The 22,140-nt window shown below is 41.3% G+C and overlaps 1 protein-coding gene across 2 annotated transcripts in view; it reads left to right on the forward strand.

The window, feature by feature from the left end:
• The window catches only part of MAP4K3 (mitogen-activated protein kinase kinase kinase kinase 3), a 114,180-nt gene that overhangs the window by 26,831 nt on the left and 65,209 nt on the right, over positions 1–22,140 (forward strand). For both annotated transcript variants that reach the window (XM_081100762.1, XM_081100763.1), the window contains exon 2: positions 21,870–21,927. In XM_081100762.1, the coding sequence (XP_080956888.1) occupies positions 21,870–21,927 (58 nt within the window). The remainder of the gene's footprint in view (positions 1–21,869; positions 21,928–22,140) is intronic.

Here is a 22,140-nt window from a genome sequence, read left to right on the forward strand (position 1 = left end):
CCCATATCCGGATGGCAATGCAATATTTGCACCCATGGAAGCAAAAGCAAAAGAACTATTTATGGAAGGAATATTTTCCATGAAATTTTTACTGTCAGAATCTCCGTTTGTCATTAATCTTTTTAAATATGCCGGGTAATCTGGAAAATGTATATCATTTGGACAGACTTTCCCTTTGCTACAACATCGAGTAAATTTCCCATCAGATGGTTTTTCATCAGAGAAATTTAGTGATAGGCAAAATTCACATCGAACAGTCATTCCACCACAACTGTGTTCAAGGATTGCATCGTCACGTACTCCATTTTCGCTGAGAAGGCAGTTCCTACCGGTATTGGTAGTACTTGTTGATGACTGTTCTCTAGACATATTCTGTCGTCACCACCGCCTTCTTTCAACTTCAAAGGCACATTGGTCTTTAGACATTTTCTATCGATAACGCTGATGTTTTTCGGTATCAGAGCGACATTTTTCCAGTAGCTGGTGTTCAGATACGTTCTGTCACAGGTGCAGCATTCTTTCATGCTCTACAGACATTTTCTGTTGATAACGCCGGCATCTTTCAGCTGCAGAGCTACGTTGTATCAACAGTTGTTCTTTAGACATAGTCCCACCTCTCTACTTTCACAGTCTGAGATGCAGGTGAATGAGAGTCCTGGCTGTCAGGCCGCTGAGAGCTGTCTGACCAAAGGCTGATTCTGGCTGATTCTGTGGGTGTGGGACTTCCTCCTCCCTGATATCAGTTTCCACAGCTGTGATGAGGAAGCTGGGGTGACAGAGGGAGCCGGGGTCTCCAAGCCTCCCTCTCTCTCTCTCTGCTCTATGTCCAGCGGCCTCCTGCTCTGCCAAGTCCTCCAAACCTCCCGCTCTCCACCCACTCCTCTCCTGCTCTACTCTCAGCCAGCAAGGTCCCGGGAGCACGCAGGCGTGGCTTGGTGCAGCAGGCCTCGCCTCCAGGGCCCGCACTGGTCCCGGGAGCCCACAGCCGCCATTGCCTTCTGGGGCACTTGACACCTGTGTATGCAAATTAATTGCCATCTTTGTCAGGTTAATTTGCATAGTCACTCTGATTGGCCTGTGTGCGTGGCTTGAGAGTTGCGGAGGGACGGTTGATTTGCATATTTCTCTTTTATTATATAGGACTAGAGGCCCAGTGCACAAAAATTTGTGCTTTCAGGGGGTTGGGGGGATCCCTCAGCCCGTCCTGTGCCCTCTCGCGGTCTGGGACCCCTCGGGAGATAATGACCTGCTGGATTAGGCCTGCTCCCAGTTGGCAGAGGGCAGGCCCAATCCCTAGGTGCAGCCCCTGGTCGGGCTCAGAGCAGGGCCGATTGTGGAATTGGGGCGCTGCCCCCTGTCATGCACAGAGCAGGGCGGATTGGGAGGTTGCAATGCCACCCTCAGTCACACTCAGGGTAGGGCTGATTGGGGAGTTGGGGCGCCGCCCCCTGTCATGCACAGAGCAGGGCGGATTGGGAGGTTGCGCTGCCACCCTCAGTCACGCTCAGGGTAGGGCCGATTGGGGGGTTGCAGCGCCACCCCCTGTCACGCACAGAGCAGGGCCAATCAGGGGGTTGGGGCGCTGAGCCCTGTCACACACAAAGCAGGGCCCATCAGGGGGTTGGGGAGCTCCCCCCTGTCACGCACAGAGCAGGGCCCATCAGGGGGTTGAGGAGCTCCCCCCTGTCACTCACAGAGTAGGGACGATAGGGGAGTTGGGGCACCGCCCCGTCACACACAGAGCAAGGCAGATCAGGGGGTTGGGGCGCTGCCCTCTATCACCCACAGAGCAGGGTCGATCAGGGGGTTGGGGCGCTGCCCCCTGTCACGCACAGAGCAGGGCCCATCAGGGGGTTGGGGCGCCGCCCTCTATATCACCCACAGAGCAGGGCCGATCAGGGGGTTGGGGCGCCGCCACTCTCACACTCAGGGCAGGGCCGATGGGGAGGTTATGGCTCTACCCCGTCACACAGAGCAGGGCCCGTGGGGGCGGGGTTTGGGGCACTGCCCCCTGTCATGCACAGAGCAGGGCGGATCAGGGGGTTGGGGCACCGCACCCTGTCACACACACAGCCGCAGGGCGATCAGGGGGTTGGGAAGCTCCCCCCTATCAGGCACAGAGCAGGGCTGATCAGGGGGTTGGGGCGCCTTCTCCTGTCAGGAACAGAGCAAGGTGGATAGGGAGGTTGTGGCCCCGCCCCTTGTCACACACAGAGCCGCAGGGCGATCAGGAGGTTTGGGCGCTGCGCCCTGTCACGCTGATCCCGGTGCCGGTGCCGGGAGGCCTCTCGGCTCCGCTGATCCCAGTGCTGGGAGGCATATTACCCTTTTACTATATAGGGTAGAGTCCTGGTGCACGGGTTTGGGCCGGCTGGTTTGCCCTGAAGGGTGTCCTGGATCAGTGTGGGGGTCCCCACTGGGGTGCCTGGCCAGCCTGGGTGAGGGGATGATGGCTGTTTGCAGCTGGTCACACACCCTTCAGGGTGGGGGTCCCCACTGGGGTCAGTCTGGGTGAGGGACTGAGGGCTGTTTTCAGGCTGGGGGTGACTGAAGCTCCCAACTGCTCCTTTTTTTCTTTTTTCTTTTTTTATTCTGGGCCAGCTTTAGCTTTGAGGCTTGGCTCCACCTCTTAGGCCTCCGCTGCTGAAAGTAGGATTCTGGCCTTTGCTTACAATGTTGTGATCCTGCTGGCTGAAGCCCAGCGGACTAAAGCAGGTTTCTGGGGTTTTGTTTAGCTTCTATATTTGTTACATAGTTGCTTAGAGTTGCAGCTCAGAGGCCTGCAGTGGCAGGCGGGGAACGTTGGAGTTCTCTGTCACTGAAGCAAGCAAGCCTCATGTTAGTTTCAAGCTGCCTGGCTGCAGGCCGCCATCTTGGCTGGCAGTTAATTTGCATATCTCGCTGATTAGCCAATGGGAAGGGTAGCGGTTGTACACTAATTACCATGTTTCTCTTTTATTAGATAGGATAGGATGGTCTCTAAATAAAAAGTAAAGACAGGGCACTGTTTCTGGGCTAGTATTTCTGCTAAAATTGTTCTTTTTAAAGGTGTTTTATTTACCCTGGTAGATTTGTAGCTTGTAGCTAACGCACATTGTCTCGAGTAAAAAATATTCTTAGAAGTTCAGAAACAAACTGTAAACTGTCTTTTATTCTACCCAAAGGGACTCTGGAGTATTAGTATAACAATACTTATAGCTGCCTCCCTGGTTTTCTGGTATTTTGATATTTAGGCATACATGTCATCTACACAGTAAGCACAATATATATATATATATATATATATCATCCTGAACTTTTCAGCAACTGTAATAGATGCTGTACTTTTAAGGTTTTAAATCAAGCATATATTTTAGAAAATATTTTGAAGAGTTACTGAGATCTCAGTCCCTCCCCCCTCCCTCCATTTTTCCCTTTCCCTGTCTCTCCTCTAACCAAATGGGAAGAATTATTTGATAATGTGTTTTCCAGATAATGTATAATATAGCACGTTTGGGTTTCTGATTTTTTTTGGGGGGGGGGGGGCGGGTATGATGAGTGTGAGGAAAATGAGAATGTTAAAAATTGGAGTAAATGTAAACAGTTGATTTTAAGCAACAAAGTTTTATTACTTGGTACAGCAGTTTATCCACTTCATTAATCTTTGAGAAATTTTCCTTGCTTAATCACACATTTGCAGGTATATTTTAGAATGCTCACTGCACATTTTCATGTACCCTGTGCATGTGCAGCCAGGCTGTAACCATACTGCACTCTGACTTATTTTCTACCACTGTCAGCACTGGCTGTCACTGCCTCTTACCTTTTCTGTTTGCCACTTTGTTCTTTTAGCTGCTTCCCCTCCCAACCCTAGCACACCTATTTTATTGGCTTCTTTGCCTAAGGCTATGCTTTTCAGCTTTTATGTGGAAAATCTAACCTTTTGTAGATCTCACTGGCCAATCAGAATGGAAATAATCATAGTGCATCTGGCAATGATCTTAGGCTTCCTAATTCTCAGCCTTTTCATTGTTGCTGGTTGCTTAGAGTGCGCTTCACAAATACCAAAGAAACATTTTCAATCATGCTTTGGGGGCTACTTTATTTGTTCAGATTTGCAGGAGGTGTGTTTGAATAACTGAAATATTATTGAATAATCATTATGGTACTGTGTTTCTGTAACGCCCCAATTGAAATAACATACTTACTTGCTTTGCTACCCCTGCCCTAACGTTTCATCTAATTCCTAATATTGTATTAGGATACACAATGCCAATGTAATCAGAGCATGTTCTGAATTAACTAGTACGATTAACTACACCAATCTCTACTGTTGGATAACAGGTTTACATAAATTTGTATTTCTAAAACAGATAATTTTAAAAGATGTTTTTAAACTTCATAATAATGACTATTTGGTTTGCATAAATGCCATCTTACTAGATAGTTAACTGTGAAACTCCTTTTTGACTTTAAGTACTTTTTTACAGTAATTGGAATTACTACTTTTACCAAAATCACCTAGTGTAATCCATTTTAAGGAGATTCATGTATATTTCTCAGTGTTTTCCCACTTTATCCAAGTTTTGAGAGTCACTTCACTGAACTAAGACAGTGGAAAACAAAAGGTGCAAAAATCCCACTCTGTATTCTTGGTCTTAGATCCACATTGAGGTTTTTTAAATTTTTAAATAAGGTTTTTTTTCTGATTATGAAAATATCTGCTTATCTGATCATATTTAGAAAACAAGAACATTGCAACAAAGAGAATAAACATTGCATACCTTGCTGCAAATTTAAAATGACATTTTATGCATTTATGTGTAAGTTTGATTAATAATAAATAATAGTTGACACTTAGTGAGCACATAGTATCTGCCTGCTCTCTTCTAAGCACTTTGCAAGTAGTGACTAATTTAATCCTCACAACTATAATGAGTTAGTTTACCTTATTCATTATTTTCATTTTAGAGGTGGTGAAATTGGCATATGGAGATTAAAGAATGTGCCCAGTGTCATACAAGCTAATAAATGTATTATGTGTTTCCATAATAAATGACAGAGCTGGGGTTCAAACTCAGAATATATTCATAACCACAGTGCTTTATTGCTTTTATATATGTTTATATTTGCATGCATACCTGTATCATTTTGTCTGCCTGTCTGTTTCATTTTAATGGAATAAGGGTCTCTAAAGGGATTCTAGTTTGCCCCTGGATTAAAGGACAAACAGATAAAAGTAAGAGGGGGAAACTTTTACTTTTTAATTTGTGCTCTTTTACTTGTTAATTTCTGTGAGATGTTCAATTTTATAATTAAAAAATAGACTTTTAAAGAGACTAGAATTGTGAATACATAGATACTTGCTCCACATTGTGAGTTTCCCATTTCTGGGGGAATAATTAGAGATGATCATTTCAGCAGCATTTAATGGATTCAAATTCTGTCTGACTCACAGGAAGTTCCCCTTTCCAGACCAGACTCAAGAGACTTTGGGAAGAGGATATAACACTGACCAAAGGTGATAGAAACTTATTGTCTAGTTTCTTACTTCAGCCTTTAAAGACCTGTGTGAGATTATCATGAGAAACCACAACTATCCCACTAACACGTGGTACCTGCAGGTAATACTCATTAGTACTGGCGAGGTCAGTGCAGTTCTGGTCAGTGATCCGGGCCCCTAGCTGCTGCCATCCCTGTCTGTTTAGTCTTGTCTTTGGCCTCACAAGCACATTCTCCTGTCTTATTCTCTGCACTGGTCTTTTTTTCCATAATGTGAGCTTACTGGAGTACATTTCTTTTCCTGCCCATCTGGCCAAACTCTTTTATAACTTATTTGAGGATATGTTGTCTTGATACTTAGCAACCTGAGTGAACTCAGGTCCAGCTTTATTGGAGAGCAATGGCCCTGCTCCATTACGGCCCTTCCTTTGAAGACTGTTCTAGACACCTCTGGATTGAAAGTGTAGCAGAAAAAATATCTGCTTATTCCTGAAAAGACTACCTTAAGCCAGTGGTTCTCAACCTTGGCTGCACATTAGAATCACCTGGGAATCTTTTTAAAATCCTGATTTCTGGGCCTCATCCTCCGGAAATTCTGTTTCTTTGTTATGGGGTGAGGCAACAACATTAGTAACAAAGAAACAGAATTTCTGGAGGATGATGCCCAGAAATCAGGATTTTAAAAAGATTCCCAGGGGATTCTAATGTGCAGCCAAGGTGAGAACCACTGCCTTAAGCAAATATATTGTGGTTCTGGTTAATTTTGGCTCTGGACAACCCCAAAGTAAAAAACCTGGGATAAAGTAGAATTTTAACCATTTCTGTCATTTTCATTGAGTTAGTATTTTAGTTGAAGCGGCCATCATTTCAGGTCTGCTGTAATTTTGCCCTTAGAGTTTGTCCCTCCTTCTGCCGGACCAACTTCAGTTTATCCTCTGGGGTTACCATAATGCAATTGAAGTAAAAAGTCCAGCAGCAGCAGGAGCAAATGAGATGCTCTTGAAAGGTGTTGGGAGCAAAGGAGAAATGTGGGGAAAATGGTATTCATATTGATCATTCTCTTGTAATAACTATGAATTCGTAGTGAAAAGGGGAATAATAGAAAAAATTGTATATATAGTATAGTAACATAAAAATGTTTTTAATCGCATTGCTAGGCGTACTTTGTAAAAATAACATTCATAATTTGATGAAGCTAAAGTTTGTCTGTTTGTCTTATAAAATTATTTAACTCTGGAATTTTGTGTCATAAGAAAGGCATATGCATGTCCTTTTCATTTCATTGATTTTAATAAAAGATATAAATCCAGTCCTCAAATGCTGGCAGATTTAGTAATTTGTTCACTCACTTCAGATCTAAACATAGGTGATTTAAAATAAAATAAAATAAAATAAAATAGGAAGTTTGTTGCTACATAAATATTTTTTTTATGGATAGGTTCTGATTAATACAAGCAAAAGTGGGGTTTTCAAATGGCTAGGTTTCATGACTGATACCATCAAAGGGCATATTTCTCTCTAAGACAGAAATTATCTGAAATGAACAGATTGGGGGAAAACCAAAGGCCTCTAGTGAGATAAATATTTTATTGGGTAGAATAGGTTGTGTGGTTTTATAATAAAATCTAGAGGCCCGGTGCACAAAAATTTGTGCACTCGGGGGTGGGGGTCCCTCAGCCTGGCCTGTGCCCTCTCGCGGTCTGGGACCCCTCGGGAGATAACGACCTGCTGGCTTAGGCCTGCTCCCGGGCGGCAGAGGGCAGGCCCAATCTCTTAAGTGCAGCCCCTGGTCGGGCTCAGAGCAGGGCCGATTGGGGAGTTGGGGCACTGCCCCCTGTCATGCACAGAGCAGGGCGGATCGGGAGGTTGCTATGTCACCCTCAGTCACGCTCAGGGTAGGGCCGATTGGGGGGTTGAGGCGCGCCCCCTGTCACACTCAAGGCAGGGTTGATGGGGAGGTTGCAGCGCCACCCCCTGTCACGCACAGAGCAGGGCCGATCAGCGGGATGGTGCGCTGCCCCCTGTCACGCACAGAGCAGGGCCGATCAGGGGGGTTGGGGCTCCATACCCTGTCATGCACAGAGCAGGGTTGATCAGGGGGTTGGGGAGCTCCCCCCTTTCACGCACAGAGCAGGGCCCATCAGGGGGTTGGGGAGCTCCCCCCTGTCACGCACAGAGCAGGTCCCATCAGGGGGTTGAGGAGCTCCCCCCGTCACTCACAGAGTAGGGCCGATAGGGGAGTTGGGGCACCGCCGCCTATCACACACAGAGCAGGGCGGATCAGAGGGTTGGGGAGCCGCCCCCTGTCACACACACAGCAGGGCCCGTGGGGGGCGGTTGGGGCGCCACCCTCTATCACCACAGAGCAGGGCCAATCAGGGGATTGGGGCACCGCCACTGTCACACTCAGGGCAGGGCCGATGGGGAGGTTATGGCTCTACCCCGTCACACACAGAGCAGGGCCCGTGGGGGGGGGGGGGTTGGGGCGCCGCACCCTGTCACACAGAGAGCAGGGCGGATCAGGGGGTTGGGGCACCGCACCGTATCACACACAGAGCCGCAGGGTGATCATGGGGTTGGGGAGCTCCCCCCTATCAGGCAGAGAGCAGGGCTGATCAGGAGGTTGGGGCGCCTTCTCCTGTCAGGAACAGAGCAGGGCGGGAAGGGAGGTTGTGGCCCCGCCCCCTGTCACACACAGAGCCGCAGGGCGATCAGGGGGTTTGGGCGCTGCCCCCTGTCACGCTGATCCCAGTGCCAGGAGGCCTCGCGGCTCCGCTGATCCCAGTGCTGGGAGGCATATTACCCTTTTACTATATAGGATAGAGGCCTGGTGCAAGGGTGGGGGCCGGCTGGTTTGCCCTGAAGGGTGTCCTGGATCAGGGTGGGCGTCCCCACTGGGGTGCCTGGCCAGCCTGGGTGAGGGGATGATGGCTGTTTTCAGCTGGTCACACACCCATCAGGGTGGGGGTCCCCACTGGGGTTCCTGGCCAGTCTGGGTGAGGGGCTGAGGGCTGTTTTCAGGCTGGCAGGTGACTGAAGTTCCCAACCACTCCGTTTTCTCTCTCTTTTTTTTTATTCTGGGCCAGCTTTAGCTCTGAGGCTTGGCTCCAGCTCTTAGGCTTCCGCTGCTGAAAGCAGGTATCTGGTTTGTTTGGGTTCTATAATCGAAACACTGTTTCAACTCCAGCTCTGAGATCCCAGACGGCTGAAAGCAGGTTTCTGGGGTTTTGTTTAGCTTCTATATTTGTAACAATGTTTCAAACTGCAAGCTCAGAGCCCGACAAGGCAGGCAGGGAACGTTGGAGTCCTCCGTCACTGAAGCAAGCAAGCCTCATGTTCACTTCAAGCTGCCTGGCTGCCAGCCACCATCTTGGCTGGCAGTTAATTTGCATATCACCCTATTAGCCAATGGGAAGGGTAGCGGATGTACGGCTAATTACCATGTTTCTCTTTTATTAGATAGGATAATCTGGACCATCAATTATCTTCATAAATAAATGTTTATTTGAAATAATATATTCAGTTCGTGGTTTTATTTTTATTTCACCATATTCCTAGGTGATTTAATTAAAATACACTTTCTTTTTTTTTTTTTAATATATTTTTTTTTATTGATTTTTACAGAGAGAAAGGGAGAGAGATAGAGAGTTAGAAACATCAATGAGAGAGAAACATCGATCAGCTGCCTCCTGCACATCCCCCACTGGGGATGTGCCCGCAACCCAGGTACATGCCCTTGACCGGAATCGAACCTGGGACCCTTCAGTCCGCAGGCCGACGCTCTATCCACTGAGCCAAACCGGTTTCGGCTAAAATACACTTTCTAACAAACCCACTTATCAGTTTCTCCAACTCAGAGCAAATTAAGAGGTGAGGTGCCTTAAGCAGCACACTGACAGTGAGGTAACCACTGACAGGCTGACGAGAGGGGGGGGAAAGCAAAACTCTTCAAATTAAACAAAAACAGTCCAGGTTTCTTTGTAAGAAGTGGTTCTTAAACTTTGAGTTATGGACACCTTTGAGCTATCTGATGGAAGCTGAAGACTTTTTGCCCAGAAATCTGCGTAAACATGTATTAATTTACATTCAGTGTTGGGATTCTTGGGCTCCCTAAATCCCACCCATTCTTGGGCTCCAGGTTAAAAACCCATGATTTAGTGAAAGGGCAAATAGCTTTGCATACCTCAGTAACCTTTAAGAGCATGACTTTAGGACCGTTTATAGGTAATTGACAATGCTGAGTTAACAGAAAATGCAAAATTTTGTGCTATACACTTAATGAATATATAATATTTCTTTGAATTAAAAATATTCATTTTTTTCCACTTAACATTTATCCCATTATCTGAAAAACTCAATCTGCATTCCTCAGATACTGATTAGTGAGGTATTATTCTGCGTTTGCACAAAATAAGCTAGCTACAATCTTGCATTTAATTTAATCAGTGATGTCCTGGAGCCTTTTAGTGCTAGTGAGATTGTGAACATCTCTTCCCAGCTCCCTATTCTGAGATGTCAAGTTGACCGTCCATAGGGGGAGTGTTCATATTGCTGAAGACCTCAGTCAAAGCTTGCTCTGTGCTCATTTATTTTTATTTTTTTATTTTTTTAAAATATATTTTATTGATTTTTCACAGAGAGAAAGAGAGAGGGATAGTTAGAAACATCTATGAGAGAGAAACATCTATCAGCTGCCTCCTGCACATCTCCCACTGGGGATGTGCCCGCAACCAAGGTACATGCCCTTGACAGGAATCGAACTTGAGACCTTTCAGTCCGCAGGCCGAGGCTCTATCCACTGAGCCAAACCGGTCAGGGCCCCAGGTTGGTTTTTAAATACTTCCTAGCATGTAACTGATTTAAACTACTCATTTTAGTGCCTGTTGTGTTCCAGACACTGTCCTCGGTGCCAGTGATACAATAGTGAATAAACAGAGATTACTTAAGTGAATGTATTTTTCTAAGTCCTAAATTTCCTAATAAAGAGGGAAGAATTGGGAGTTTCTTAATTGAATAATGGTGGGAAATGTGGACTCAAACCAAAGCAAATGGGTTTTCTTACTGTAGAATCTACGGAATCTTTTAATAATGCTATTGTGCATTGTTACTCTGTAGGAAGAGAATATAGTAGGGATTATTTTCAGGACCTAACCAAGGAATGCCCCCCAACACCCCAGGATGTCTTTAACATCTTTCAGAAACACTGTTCTTCCTCTCCAGGGTATTAGGAACTGGTGACAAAAGGGCAGTACTCAAGGGGTGTAGGTCAGAGGATGGCCAGGACTTCTAAAGACAGACCTTCGCACCATCTGTGTATATGGGGTTCATTTTTAATTTGTGGATTGAATTATTTTATCAATGGTGTCCTGAACCATTCTATTGTATTTTTATTTCTAATATATAAAAGAAAAGGCATTGTTCTGGTTATACTGTTATTAATCTTTTAAAAAATGCTTTCTAATCTGCAGTTTCTTATTTGGGGAGACAAAGTGGTATGTGCATGTGAACTTCTGCCAACACCTACCCTCTGCTGCTGGAGTTCTCCTCAGCCTGGCCGTCTCCTCCAGAGCTTGTCCCCTTACAGGGAGGCTCTGAAACCCCATTCATCTGCCACTTCGTCCTCATTAGGCTGCGTCACAGCCACCTGGGTGGTTACTAAAACCATAGCTTCCTACGTCTCACCTCAGACCTATTGATTCAGCATATGTTACACGTAAACCCCAAGAGTCTGTCATTTAAAGCACATCTACAGGTGACTTTTGGATTGAGTTGTTTAATTTCCATATTGAATGGTTTAAATTCCTTTTTTGGTAGGTCTGTACAGTATTTCTCAGTGTAGGAGCTATTGGCATTTTGGCTGGGATTATCATTGTGTGGCGCTTTGCAGGCAAAACTGGACGTTTAAAATCCTTGGCTCCTGCCTATCATCATCCCCTGTTACTGGTACAAACCAGAGTGCCCTCACACATTTCCAAATACCTTCTACTTTATGGGGCAGTATCCTCCCAAATTAAGAATCACTGCTATGTACTATTTTATTATTCTAGATGTTGCTCTTATATTATAGTGCATGTTTTTAACCTAAAACTCCAATTTACTCACTAATTCTAAATACTTCCCAAACAGTACAAGGTCCTTAGAACACATTAATGTCAAGCACACCTTTCCATTTACATGCATTTTGTTCAGTATTTGTTCTAGCTTTTTAAAAAGATCACCTCTGTGTCTTTGGTGTTTTGCAGTTTCATATGTGTCTGGGTGTGGATTTCTTTTTTATTTAGCTTCCTTGGGACTTGGTGTGTCCTAAATCTGAGTCTTATGCCTTCTATCCATTCCGGAAACATTTCAGTCACTATCTCTTGAAATACTGCTTCTTTTCTATTTCTGTTCTTTCCTTCTGAAGCTTTAATTAGGTGTGTGCTAATCTCTCTTTCATGAGACGATTTTGTGAGATTTGGTGATTTGAAGATGTCTCTTAGTCTCTCTTTTTTATCTCCTCTTTGTCTCTCCTTGCTGATTCATATCTGTCATTTTGTTTACTAATTCTGTCTCTGCTCCAATTAGATTTTTAAATGTTAAAGGTTATATTTTTTATATCTAGAAAGTCTACTAGGTTCGTTTTTTCCTATCTGCTAAGTAGTTTTTGTTTCTGGCCCATGTATTGCCTCTTTTTAATTCTGTAAACTTTAAAGTTTTCTTAATTGTAAATTTATATTCTCTATCTGTTAGCACCAAAATATGAACTTCTTGCAAGTTTAATTTTGTTGTCCATTGCTTTTGCTGTTCTGGTGGTTTATTTCCTTTTGGTTTGATAAATTTTTTATCTGATATTTGGCTAATACTAGTACTTAGGAATCTCCTGCCATGGTCGGCAAACTGCGGCTCGCAAGCCACATGTGGCTCTTTGGCCCCTTCAGGGTGGCTCTTCCACAAAATACCACATGTGGGCGTGCACGTACAGTGCAATTGAAACTTTGTGGCCCGTGCGCAGAAGTCGGTATTTTGTGGGAGAGCCACACTGAAGGGGCCAAAGAGCCGCATGTGGCTCGTGCGCCACGGTTTGCCGAGCCGCAGTTTGCCGACCACTGTTAGGGCATGAGCTAAAGGTGTGTTTCACCACAGAGAATGTGCTTCTCTTTCTGATAGATGCCCAGAAACAGCTTAAGTTCCTTCCATGGCTTGAGGCTCCTGGTCCTTGCAAGAGTGTAAATTTATACTCAAATGAGATAGGCTTGTAATTATGAGTTTTCAGGGGACTACATTCCAGTGAAGGTCTGGTTCAAAGAGTTGGTTTTTTATTTGCTGTCTTTGTCAATGGGGCGCGCACACACACACACACACACACACCCTTCACTTGAAAGGTGTGGCCTTTCAAGGGCATTCCTGGTTTTATGCAATAGTCTCAATTACAGCTTTCACCACATCTGATAAAAATCAAAATTCAAGTGTGTAGATTCCAAGTTTAAGTTAAGGTCATGACTTTAGCTCTTGCTTACTCTTATTTTGTTCAATAAAGCCATTCAACATATTTTTTTGAGCTAATTACCATTTTTCTGTTTTTGCCTCCTGTGGATTTCTTGTTGAGTTCAGCAGTGCATTTAAAAGAATATTTGTTGTATCTTGTCTGCCATATCTAAGTATTTGTAATGGAAGGAACTTTCATTTCTAGTCTAACATTTTCAAATGCAAAACCTCAGGAGGTTTCTTTTGTTTGTTTCTTTTTTAAATATATATTTTTTTAATTGATTTTTTTTACAGAGAGGAAGGGAGAGAGATAGAGAGTTAGAAACATCGATGAGAGAGAAACATCGATCAGCTGCCTCCTGCACACCCCCTACCGGGGATGTGCCCGCAACCCAGGTACATGCCCTTGACCGGAATCGAACCTGGGACCCTTCAGTCTGCAGGCCAACGCTCTATCCACTGAGCCAAACCGGTTTTGGCCCTTCACTTTCTTTAATCCAGTCCCCCACTGCCAACAGCTGGCACTCTGCTCCATGTATCTATTACCTCTGTTTCTTTTTTTTCTTTTTCTTTCTTTTTTTTCTTTTTGGGTTATTTTGTTCATTAGAGTTCATATAAGTGAAATCATAAGTCTTTCTCTGACTGGATCATTTCACATAGCATAATACTCTCCAGGTCCATCCATACTGTCGCAAAAGGTAAGATTTCCTTCTTTTTTTATGACCGCATAGTATTCCGCTGTGTAAGTGTACCACAGCTTTTTGTCCATTCATCTACTGTTTCCAGTTCTTGACTATTGTAAATAATGCTGCCATGAACAAAGGAGTATATATATTCTTTCACACTGGTGTTTCGGATTCATAGGATATATTGCCAGAAGTGGGATTTCTGGGTCCAAGGCAGTTCCATTTTTAATATTTTTGAGGAAACTTCATACTGTTTTTTCACCAGTCTGCATTCCCACCAACAGTGCACTGGGGTTCCCTTTTCTCCACATCCTCACCAGCACTTGTTGTTTGTTGATTTATTGGTGGTAGCCTTTCTGGCAGGTGTGAAGTGATATCTCATTGTGGTTTTAATTTGCATCTCTCACACTGGAGTTTGAGACTCAGCTGCCATTGCTTCTTGATGGGAAGTTGGCATTTGGTTACCTACCTGGTGGTCCCTTGTCCTTCCCCAAACTCAATGCCACTGTTAAGTTTTATTCATATTAATTAAATTGGCATTTGTAGTCTACCAATTTCTATTTAATGGTGTTATTGATATAGAACAAACCCATATTGAATTTCAAACAACTTAAAATTAGACTTTGAAATATGTTATTGATGTCTTTTCTCACTCACAGATTATTGTCCACATCTATATCCAATCATTAGCTAAGTACATTTTTTTAAAGTTAGGATAGGCTCAATCTGTTTTTCTTTTCGAAATTAGCATGCTATAGTCCTAGAAATTTAGATCTTTAATCATCGGTTTTAAGAAACAAAGGGCCATTCAAGTTAATTCAAGAAAAGAGAGTCTATTGTAGAAGATACATGTGATGTGGAACTGGAAAGTTGTCAGGACCTCAAGGCAGTTTTGGAAATCTGTTCCTTCCTCAGGTCTCTATTTTCTCTCTGCATTTGTTGTATTCCCTGCTCTTACTGACTGCCTTCTCAATTGTATCTTTCCTGTTTCTTCAAAACTTCACTTTGCCCAAGGTCCTGCTCGCTGAGGCGCTGGCACAATTTTATGGCATCATTTTCTCATTGGGTTACATTGTATGGTGGCACTATTTCCCAGAATTTCCAAGTTCAGACTTTTTGAACCTTTATGTCTAATACAGTTGTTCACTACCACACATGACTATTACATCAGAAATAAAATAATGTATAGGATCTGTATGCTGATAATTGTGAAACACCAATGAAAGATTTCAAAGAAAATCTGAGTAGAAAGTAGTGTGCATGTACTACTTTGCTTGAAGACTCTACAGGCAAAGATGTCAGTTCTCCCCAAGTTGGACCTACACATTTAATGCAATGCCAATCGGAATCCCAGCAAGTTTTTTATAAATATAGACATGCTAATTTTCATGCCATTTATATGGAAAGGCAAAAGACTATAGTAAAGCAGTTTCGGAAAAGAAAATATTGGAGGAATCACAATATCTGTTTTTAAAACTCTACTATAAAGCTACAGTAATGAAGGGTGTGTGTGGTATTGGCAAGGGATCAACATAATATCTATGGAGCGATATAGAATCCAGAAATAGACCCACACAAATATAGCCAGTTCATTTTGTCAAAGGTGAAAGGTAATTCATTGGAGGAAGGATAGTCTTTTCAACAAATATAGGATGTCCCCAAAAATGTATACATACACTTTGAATAATTATAAAGGCAGTGCTTATTAAACTGTATTTCATTTTCAAAATTGAGCTACCAGTTGTTAAAGTATGTATACATTTTTTGGGGACAGCCTGTACTTTGGAACATTTGGATAGATAAATGCAAAAAAAAAAAAAGAACCTTGACTAATGCATGTTCTTGTACCTTAAAAATTAACTTAAAACATACCATAAATGTAAAACTTGCTCTTTTAGAAGAAAACATAGGAGAGTATCTTTATGACTTTGGGTTAAGCAAAAAGATGTTGGACACCAAAAGCACAATATGTAAAAAAACGAACAAACAAACAAACAAAAACTAATAAATTAGCCTTCATCAAAAGTAAAAACTTTGCTCTGTGCATTAGTTTGCTAGGGCTGCCATAACAAATGCCACAGGTGGCCTGGCTTAAGCAGCAGAAATGTTATTCTCTCACAGTTCTGGAGACTGGCAGTCTAAGGTCCAGGTGTTGGTTTCTCCTGAGACTTCTCTCCTTGGATTGCAGGTGACTGCTTCTTGCTTATTCTCACATGGACTTTCCTCTGTATGTGCACATCTCTGCTGTCCCTTCCTTTTCTAAGAACACTAGTCCTGTTGAATTAGGATTCACCCATGTAGCCTCATTTCACCTTAATGACCCTTTAAAGGCCCTATCTCAAAATACAATCACATTCTAAGGTGCTGGGGCTTAGGATTTCAACATATAAATTTGAGGGATGCACAATTCAGTCCATGATGCTCTGCAAAAGACACAGTTAAGGGAATGCGAAGACAAGCTATAGACTGGGAGCAAATGTTTGCATATCATATACTTGGCAAAGAACTTGTATATATTCACAAAACTCAACAATATAAAAATAAACATTTTAGTTAAAACATGGAAAAACAAATGAAGACACTTCACTAAAGGGTGGCAAATAAGCACATTATTAATCATTAGTCATTAGGAAAATGCAAACAAAAACCATGATGAGATACCATTAAACTCCTGTTAGAATGGCGACAATAAAAAGTACAATACCAGCTACTGGCAAGGAAGTGGAAGAACTGCAACTCTCCTACATTGCTGCTGGACATGAACAACGGCACAGCAACTCTGGAAAGAGTTTGACAGGTTTTTATAAAGTTAAACATAAACCCATCGTCTCCTGGGTATTTTTGTAACTTGTACACAACTATATTTATAGCAGCTCGATTCATATTTGCCAAAAAGTGAAAATAGCCAATACGTCCTTCCACTCGTAATGGATAAACTATGGTATATTCATACAATGGGATTCTACTCAACAAGAAAAAAGGAACAAACTAGTAATACATATAGCGACTTGGCGAAAGAAGACAGTCTCAGAAATAACATAGTGAATGATTTAATTTATATGAAATTCTTGAAAAGACAAAACTATGCTGGCAAAGTTCAAAATAGTGATTGCCAGGAGTTGAGGTAGGAAAGATAGAACTGTCAAGGGAGTTTCTGTTTCCGGACAATGGTGGTGATGGTTACACAAATCTCTACATGTGTTCTAACAACTAGAACTATATTTTCAAAAGTTGATTTTTTTTCTAGTTATAAACTAATTCCCGGAGGTGTAACATACAACATGGTGACTATAGTGAACAACACTGTAGTGTATATTTGAAAGATACCAAGAGTAGATCTTAAAAATTCTCATTATAAGAAAACAAAGTTGTAACTACGTATGATGTGATGGATCTTAACTAAACTTATAATCATTTTGTCATATATACATATATCAAATCATTATGTCATACACCTAAAACTAACCCAGGGTTATGTCTCAATTAAAAAAATTTAAAATTCCCAAGTTTATATACTTTATTTCATACATAAATAATTAAATAAAAGTTAGTTCTTTACTTGTTCTAGCCACATTTCAGTTTATCAGTAGCTGCATGTGACATGGGGCTACTGTATTGGACAGTACAGATATAGAACATTTTCATCAACACAAAGTTTTACTGGACTGTGCTGTTTTACAGCAGGGTTCTGCTTTTCCAGTAAAGGGCTAGGAAGTAAATACTTCCAATTTTGTGGGCCATTTGCTCTCTGTCTCAGCTATTCAGTTCTACCACTGTATTGTAAAAGCAGCCATGGACCTAATACTTAAATGAACATGGCTGTATTCCAATAAAACTGCATTGATAGAAACAGTCATGTTCTGCTGATCCCTATTTTTGAGATTTGATAGGTCTATTTCCTTTTTTCATGTCAGCTCAGAGTTTCTTGGTAGAGTGGCCTTATAATTTATCATATTAAATACAATTTTAATTGTAAATTTGAGAGTGAAAGTGGCCACTATTAATAGCATAAACTGGGAATGTCTTCCTATGAATTGATTGCCCTGGTGGTAGGCTTACTAGTATACCTAGTCCACGTAACGGTGGAAAAGCAAACAAAACTATTTCTTCAGCAGCGGCTGTGGGTTAGCCATTTTCCTTGAAAGGTAGTATTTATATGGGAGACACCCTGAAGTTTGGCCTGCCCAGTATACTCAAAATAGCCTGTTTTCTGTCCCTGTGCCTTGCTCATCCTTTTCTTTCTATGCCCTCTTTCCCATCCCTCTGAGCCATCTTTCAGACCTCTGCTTGAATGGTATCTCCTTCATAAAGCCATCCCTTTCAGACTTAGAAGTTGGTATTTATACTTCATAAAATTCAAAGGGCTCAGTGCCTTAGACAGGGTCCCAAAATCTGACTAAAGTGCCTTGATAGCTTTAAATACAGATTTCTGGGGCCATAAAAACATTCTAAGTATTAGATAGTACTGATGGTTACATAACTGTGAATATACTAAAAACCACTAGATTGTACATATTAAAAGAGTGAACTTTATGATATGTGAATTATCCTATATAATAAAAGGGTAATATGCAAATCGACTGGAAGGCGGAACGACCAGTCGCTATGATGTGCACTGACCACCAGGGGGCAGGTGCTCAATGCAGGAGCTGCCCCCTGGTGGTTAGTGCGCTCTTACAGGAGGAGCTCGCTCAGCCACAAGCCTGGCTGACAGCTGCAAGTACAGCGGCAGTGGCGGGAGCCTCTCCCAGCGCTAAGTTTATTCAACTGTGACTTAGGCCTGCTCTTCATGGGAAGTGGACCTAAGCCATCAGTCAGACATCCCTGAAGGCTCCTGGGCTGCCAGAGGGATGTCTGACTGCCAGCCTAGGCCTGATCCCCCAGAGAGTGGGCCTAAGCCAGCAGGTGGACAATCCCCCAAGGGGTCTCAGACTGTGAGAGGATGTAGACCAGGATGAGGAACCCGCCCCCCACCTGCATGAATTTTCATTCACCGGGCCTCTAAGTGTCTAAATAAAGGTTTTATAAAAGTGTTATATTTAGTGAAAAATTTAAATTCTCTGACAAGGAATTTGAATTTTTGTCTTTAAAGCATTGATGTGTGTTCCTAAAGCATTTTAAACTCAAGAACATCACTTGGAAAGCATGTGAAGAATGGTTGGCAAGTCAGTGATGATGGCAGAAGAGGGCTAGATCCTTAAGAGTATTTATCTTCAGCTTTCTGCCCTGAACAAGTCTGAAAACTTTTGTTATTGATACTGAATTAGAAAATTCGAACTCTACACCTGGTGATATTTTATAATATTTATCTTGCTCATGTTCTTTTTTTCTAATAAATTGCTCTAGGTCAGTGGTTCTCAACCTGTGGGTCGAGACCCCTTTGGGGGTCAAACGACCCTTTCACAGGGGTCGCCTAAGACCATCAGAAAACACATATATAATTACATATTGTTTTTGTGATTAATCACTATGCTTTAATTATGTTCAATTTGTAACAATGAAAATACATCCTGCATATTAGATATTTACATTACGATTCATAACAGTCGCAAAATTACAGTTATGAAGTAGCAACGAAAATAATTTTATGGTTGGGGGTCACCACAACATGAGGAACTGTATTTAAGGGTTGCGGCATTAGGAACCACTGCTCTAGGTGATTAAAAAAAGAATTGTAGTTACAGGGTATTAGAGATAATATTTTGAAATTTACCTCTGTGTGTCACTTGACCATAGTAAATTTTGAAACAGCTAACTATGATTTATTTTAGCCAGTAGAGCAAGATTCTTGATGATTCATATGCTTTAAAGACCTTTTATTAATAAGCATATGGATTTTGATAAAAAGCCCAAATTTGTTTTCTGAGCATTTAAATTATTCTTCCCTACTTTTTGTGAATGATCTTATTTCTGTCAAATAAGTTACATATTGGAAAACATTTCAGAAGGCAAAGATTTTAGCTGTTTTGTTTTCTGATTGACTAGAGAACCATAAGTTTTATCCTTTAGAAAATTCTGGACTGATTTAAATTTTGAAAAATTCAAAAGTCAGGCCTTAGTAAATATTGGCTTTAATAAACTGTCACAGTTTTTTTGTTGTTGTTGTTAAATATGTGCTGGTGTTAACTATTAATAAATGTTTTTAGAAGAATGTAGTGTGTACAGCAGCCATTTTGGACAAACACACTTTGTGTAACTTGTGTTGTCAGTAGAGAGTGTGCCCTCTTGTGGTCAGTTGGGAACAAAATTTCATCTATAAAAATAATCCTAGCTTTCTATTGGTTCACATTTTCTCAGCTATTTCATAATGAAATAACTCTCATTCTGAACTTTCTTTCATAAACAAAACAAAATCATGACAGGATTTTTAAATGGAGAATTAAGAATTTGAGAGAGTAGTGTCTTGTCTTATTTTATTTGGATAAGTGCTAAAAAAGATGTGGATTGAAGGACGGCGTGTTAATATCAGGGAGGAGCCTAACAGAGAAAAGATAACGAAGTATGAGAAAAGACAAGTAGTTTTGATAGTATTTGAGAAGATTTATGACTAACATTGATGTGATATACCTGAATATTTTAGGGTTACACTCTGCCCCCTTTACAAAATGTTTCCATAATGATACTCTGATTTTCTTTTTTATTGGGGTGTGTGTGTGTGTGTGTGTGTGTATCTTCATCTTCTCAGTCTAAGGAAGGCAATAAATACTTATCTAGCACTATCTATTTGAAATGCCTATCTCATTTAGTGGAAATTAAATTTACTTTGAAATAACAGTTGATATCTGCTGTGCACTGCCTGTCATAAGTTGGCATCATAAGTGTTTATTAATTATGGGGATTTAAGGAATTAAATTTTCCTGCAAATTTTATTTCAACTTCATTCTTAATTTGTGTAAGGAGATCTTTTAGTACCTTTGTTTTTATTTTTAAGTTAAAAGGTTTGCCGAAACCGGTTTGGCTCAGTGGATAGAGCGTCAGCCTGCGGACTGAGAGGTCCCGGGTTCGATTCCGGTCAAGGGCATGTACCTGGGTTGCGGGCACATCCCCAGTAGGAGATGTGCAGGAGGCAGCTGATCGGTGTTTCTCTCTCATCAATGTTTCTAACTCTCTATCTCTCTCCCTTCCTCTCTGTAAAAACTCAATAAAATACATATTAAAAAAAAAAAGGTTAAATTTCACATTTCAGCAATGGCTGTGTCCCATATCCAGCTACCTTTCTATATCCTTGGCTGATATTTTTAATGCCTCACTATTCTTAGCATTCCGCTGTTGGTGCTTTTATCATCCCTTGTGAGTGATTCACTGATCTTCACCAATTCATTAATATGAGTGCTGCAACTAAGAGTAATTCTGGTCACATGAATGGATCTTTCTGTGATCAGGGAATCACATGTATTGGTCTTCATTGGTTGATATGAAAATTAATTTATTAAGTTTTAGTTTATAGTTCAAATATTATATGTTATAATAGTTTAAAGTTATTATGCAATTAAAGAACATTTTATATTGACAAATAATTACTGCCATTTAATACAAATTGAAAAGACAGTTTCTGTCTGTAATTTTTAAAGTGATTTTTAATATGTGGCTTATAAAAATATATTTGGTTTGTATTGAACTGCAGTGATTTGATTGTGCCATCAGGTGTGTGTATAAACAGATACACAGGGGCTGTTTTCATGGTTATATAATTATGTTAGCTTTTCATATTCCAAGGTTTTTAAATTAACAAGTTTAAAAATAGTTAATAAATTCAAAATTTTAACCAGGCTGAATGAATGCAATAGAGTGTAGTGCTTTAAAGCTCAGACTCTGGAATCGGACTGCCTGAGTCGGAATCCCAGCTCTGTCACTTACCAGCTATAATGGCCTTGGCCAGTTCTTTAACTTCTCTGTGCTTCCGTTTTCACATATGCAACACGGGAATAATAGGAGTACCTGTTTCATAAGATTGTTGTGAGGATTAAATGAATTAATATAAAAACACTTAGAATAGTGCCTGGCACATAAGGCTTATGTGTATATTAGCTATTATGACCATTATTGTAAAATTTATGCTTAAATTAATAATGAAATTCATTGTAAAGAACATAGTGTTTGTTTTGTAAATGTAAATCACTTTTGCAGTTATTGCTTTAAAAAACATTTCCATGTAATTGAAAATAAACAGCTTATGACATTTTATAAAACTTTTAATGAAAGCTTTTTTCACAATTATCTTTTCTTCTTTTTTTTTAGGCCCGGAATGTTAACACTGGTGAATTAGCAGCAATTAAAGTAATAAAGTTGGAACCAGGTAAATTAATTGAAATTTGATGTTTCTTATTGCTGTACGCAACTTATCCTTAAGGCTTATTTTAATGATGTTAGCATTCTCTTATTGTTCCCAGTATCTTCTGAGAAATGGAAGTGGTATCTACTCTTTCCTTCACCTCTTTGAGACCTGAAGACATCTTGCTCAACCTGTTCCTAAAAAATAATTAATTATTGGGGGAAGGGGAAAACTCCT

Source organism: Myotis nattereri (genome assembly GCF_964212035.1).
Source record: "Myotis nattereri genome assembly, chromosome: 10".
In the NCBI taxonomy this organism is placed as follows: Eukaryota; Metazoa; Chordata; class Mammalia; order Chiroptera; family Vespertilionidae; genus Myotis; species Myotis nattereri.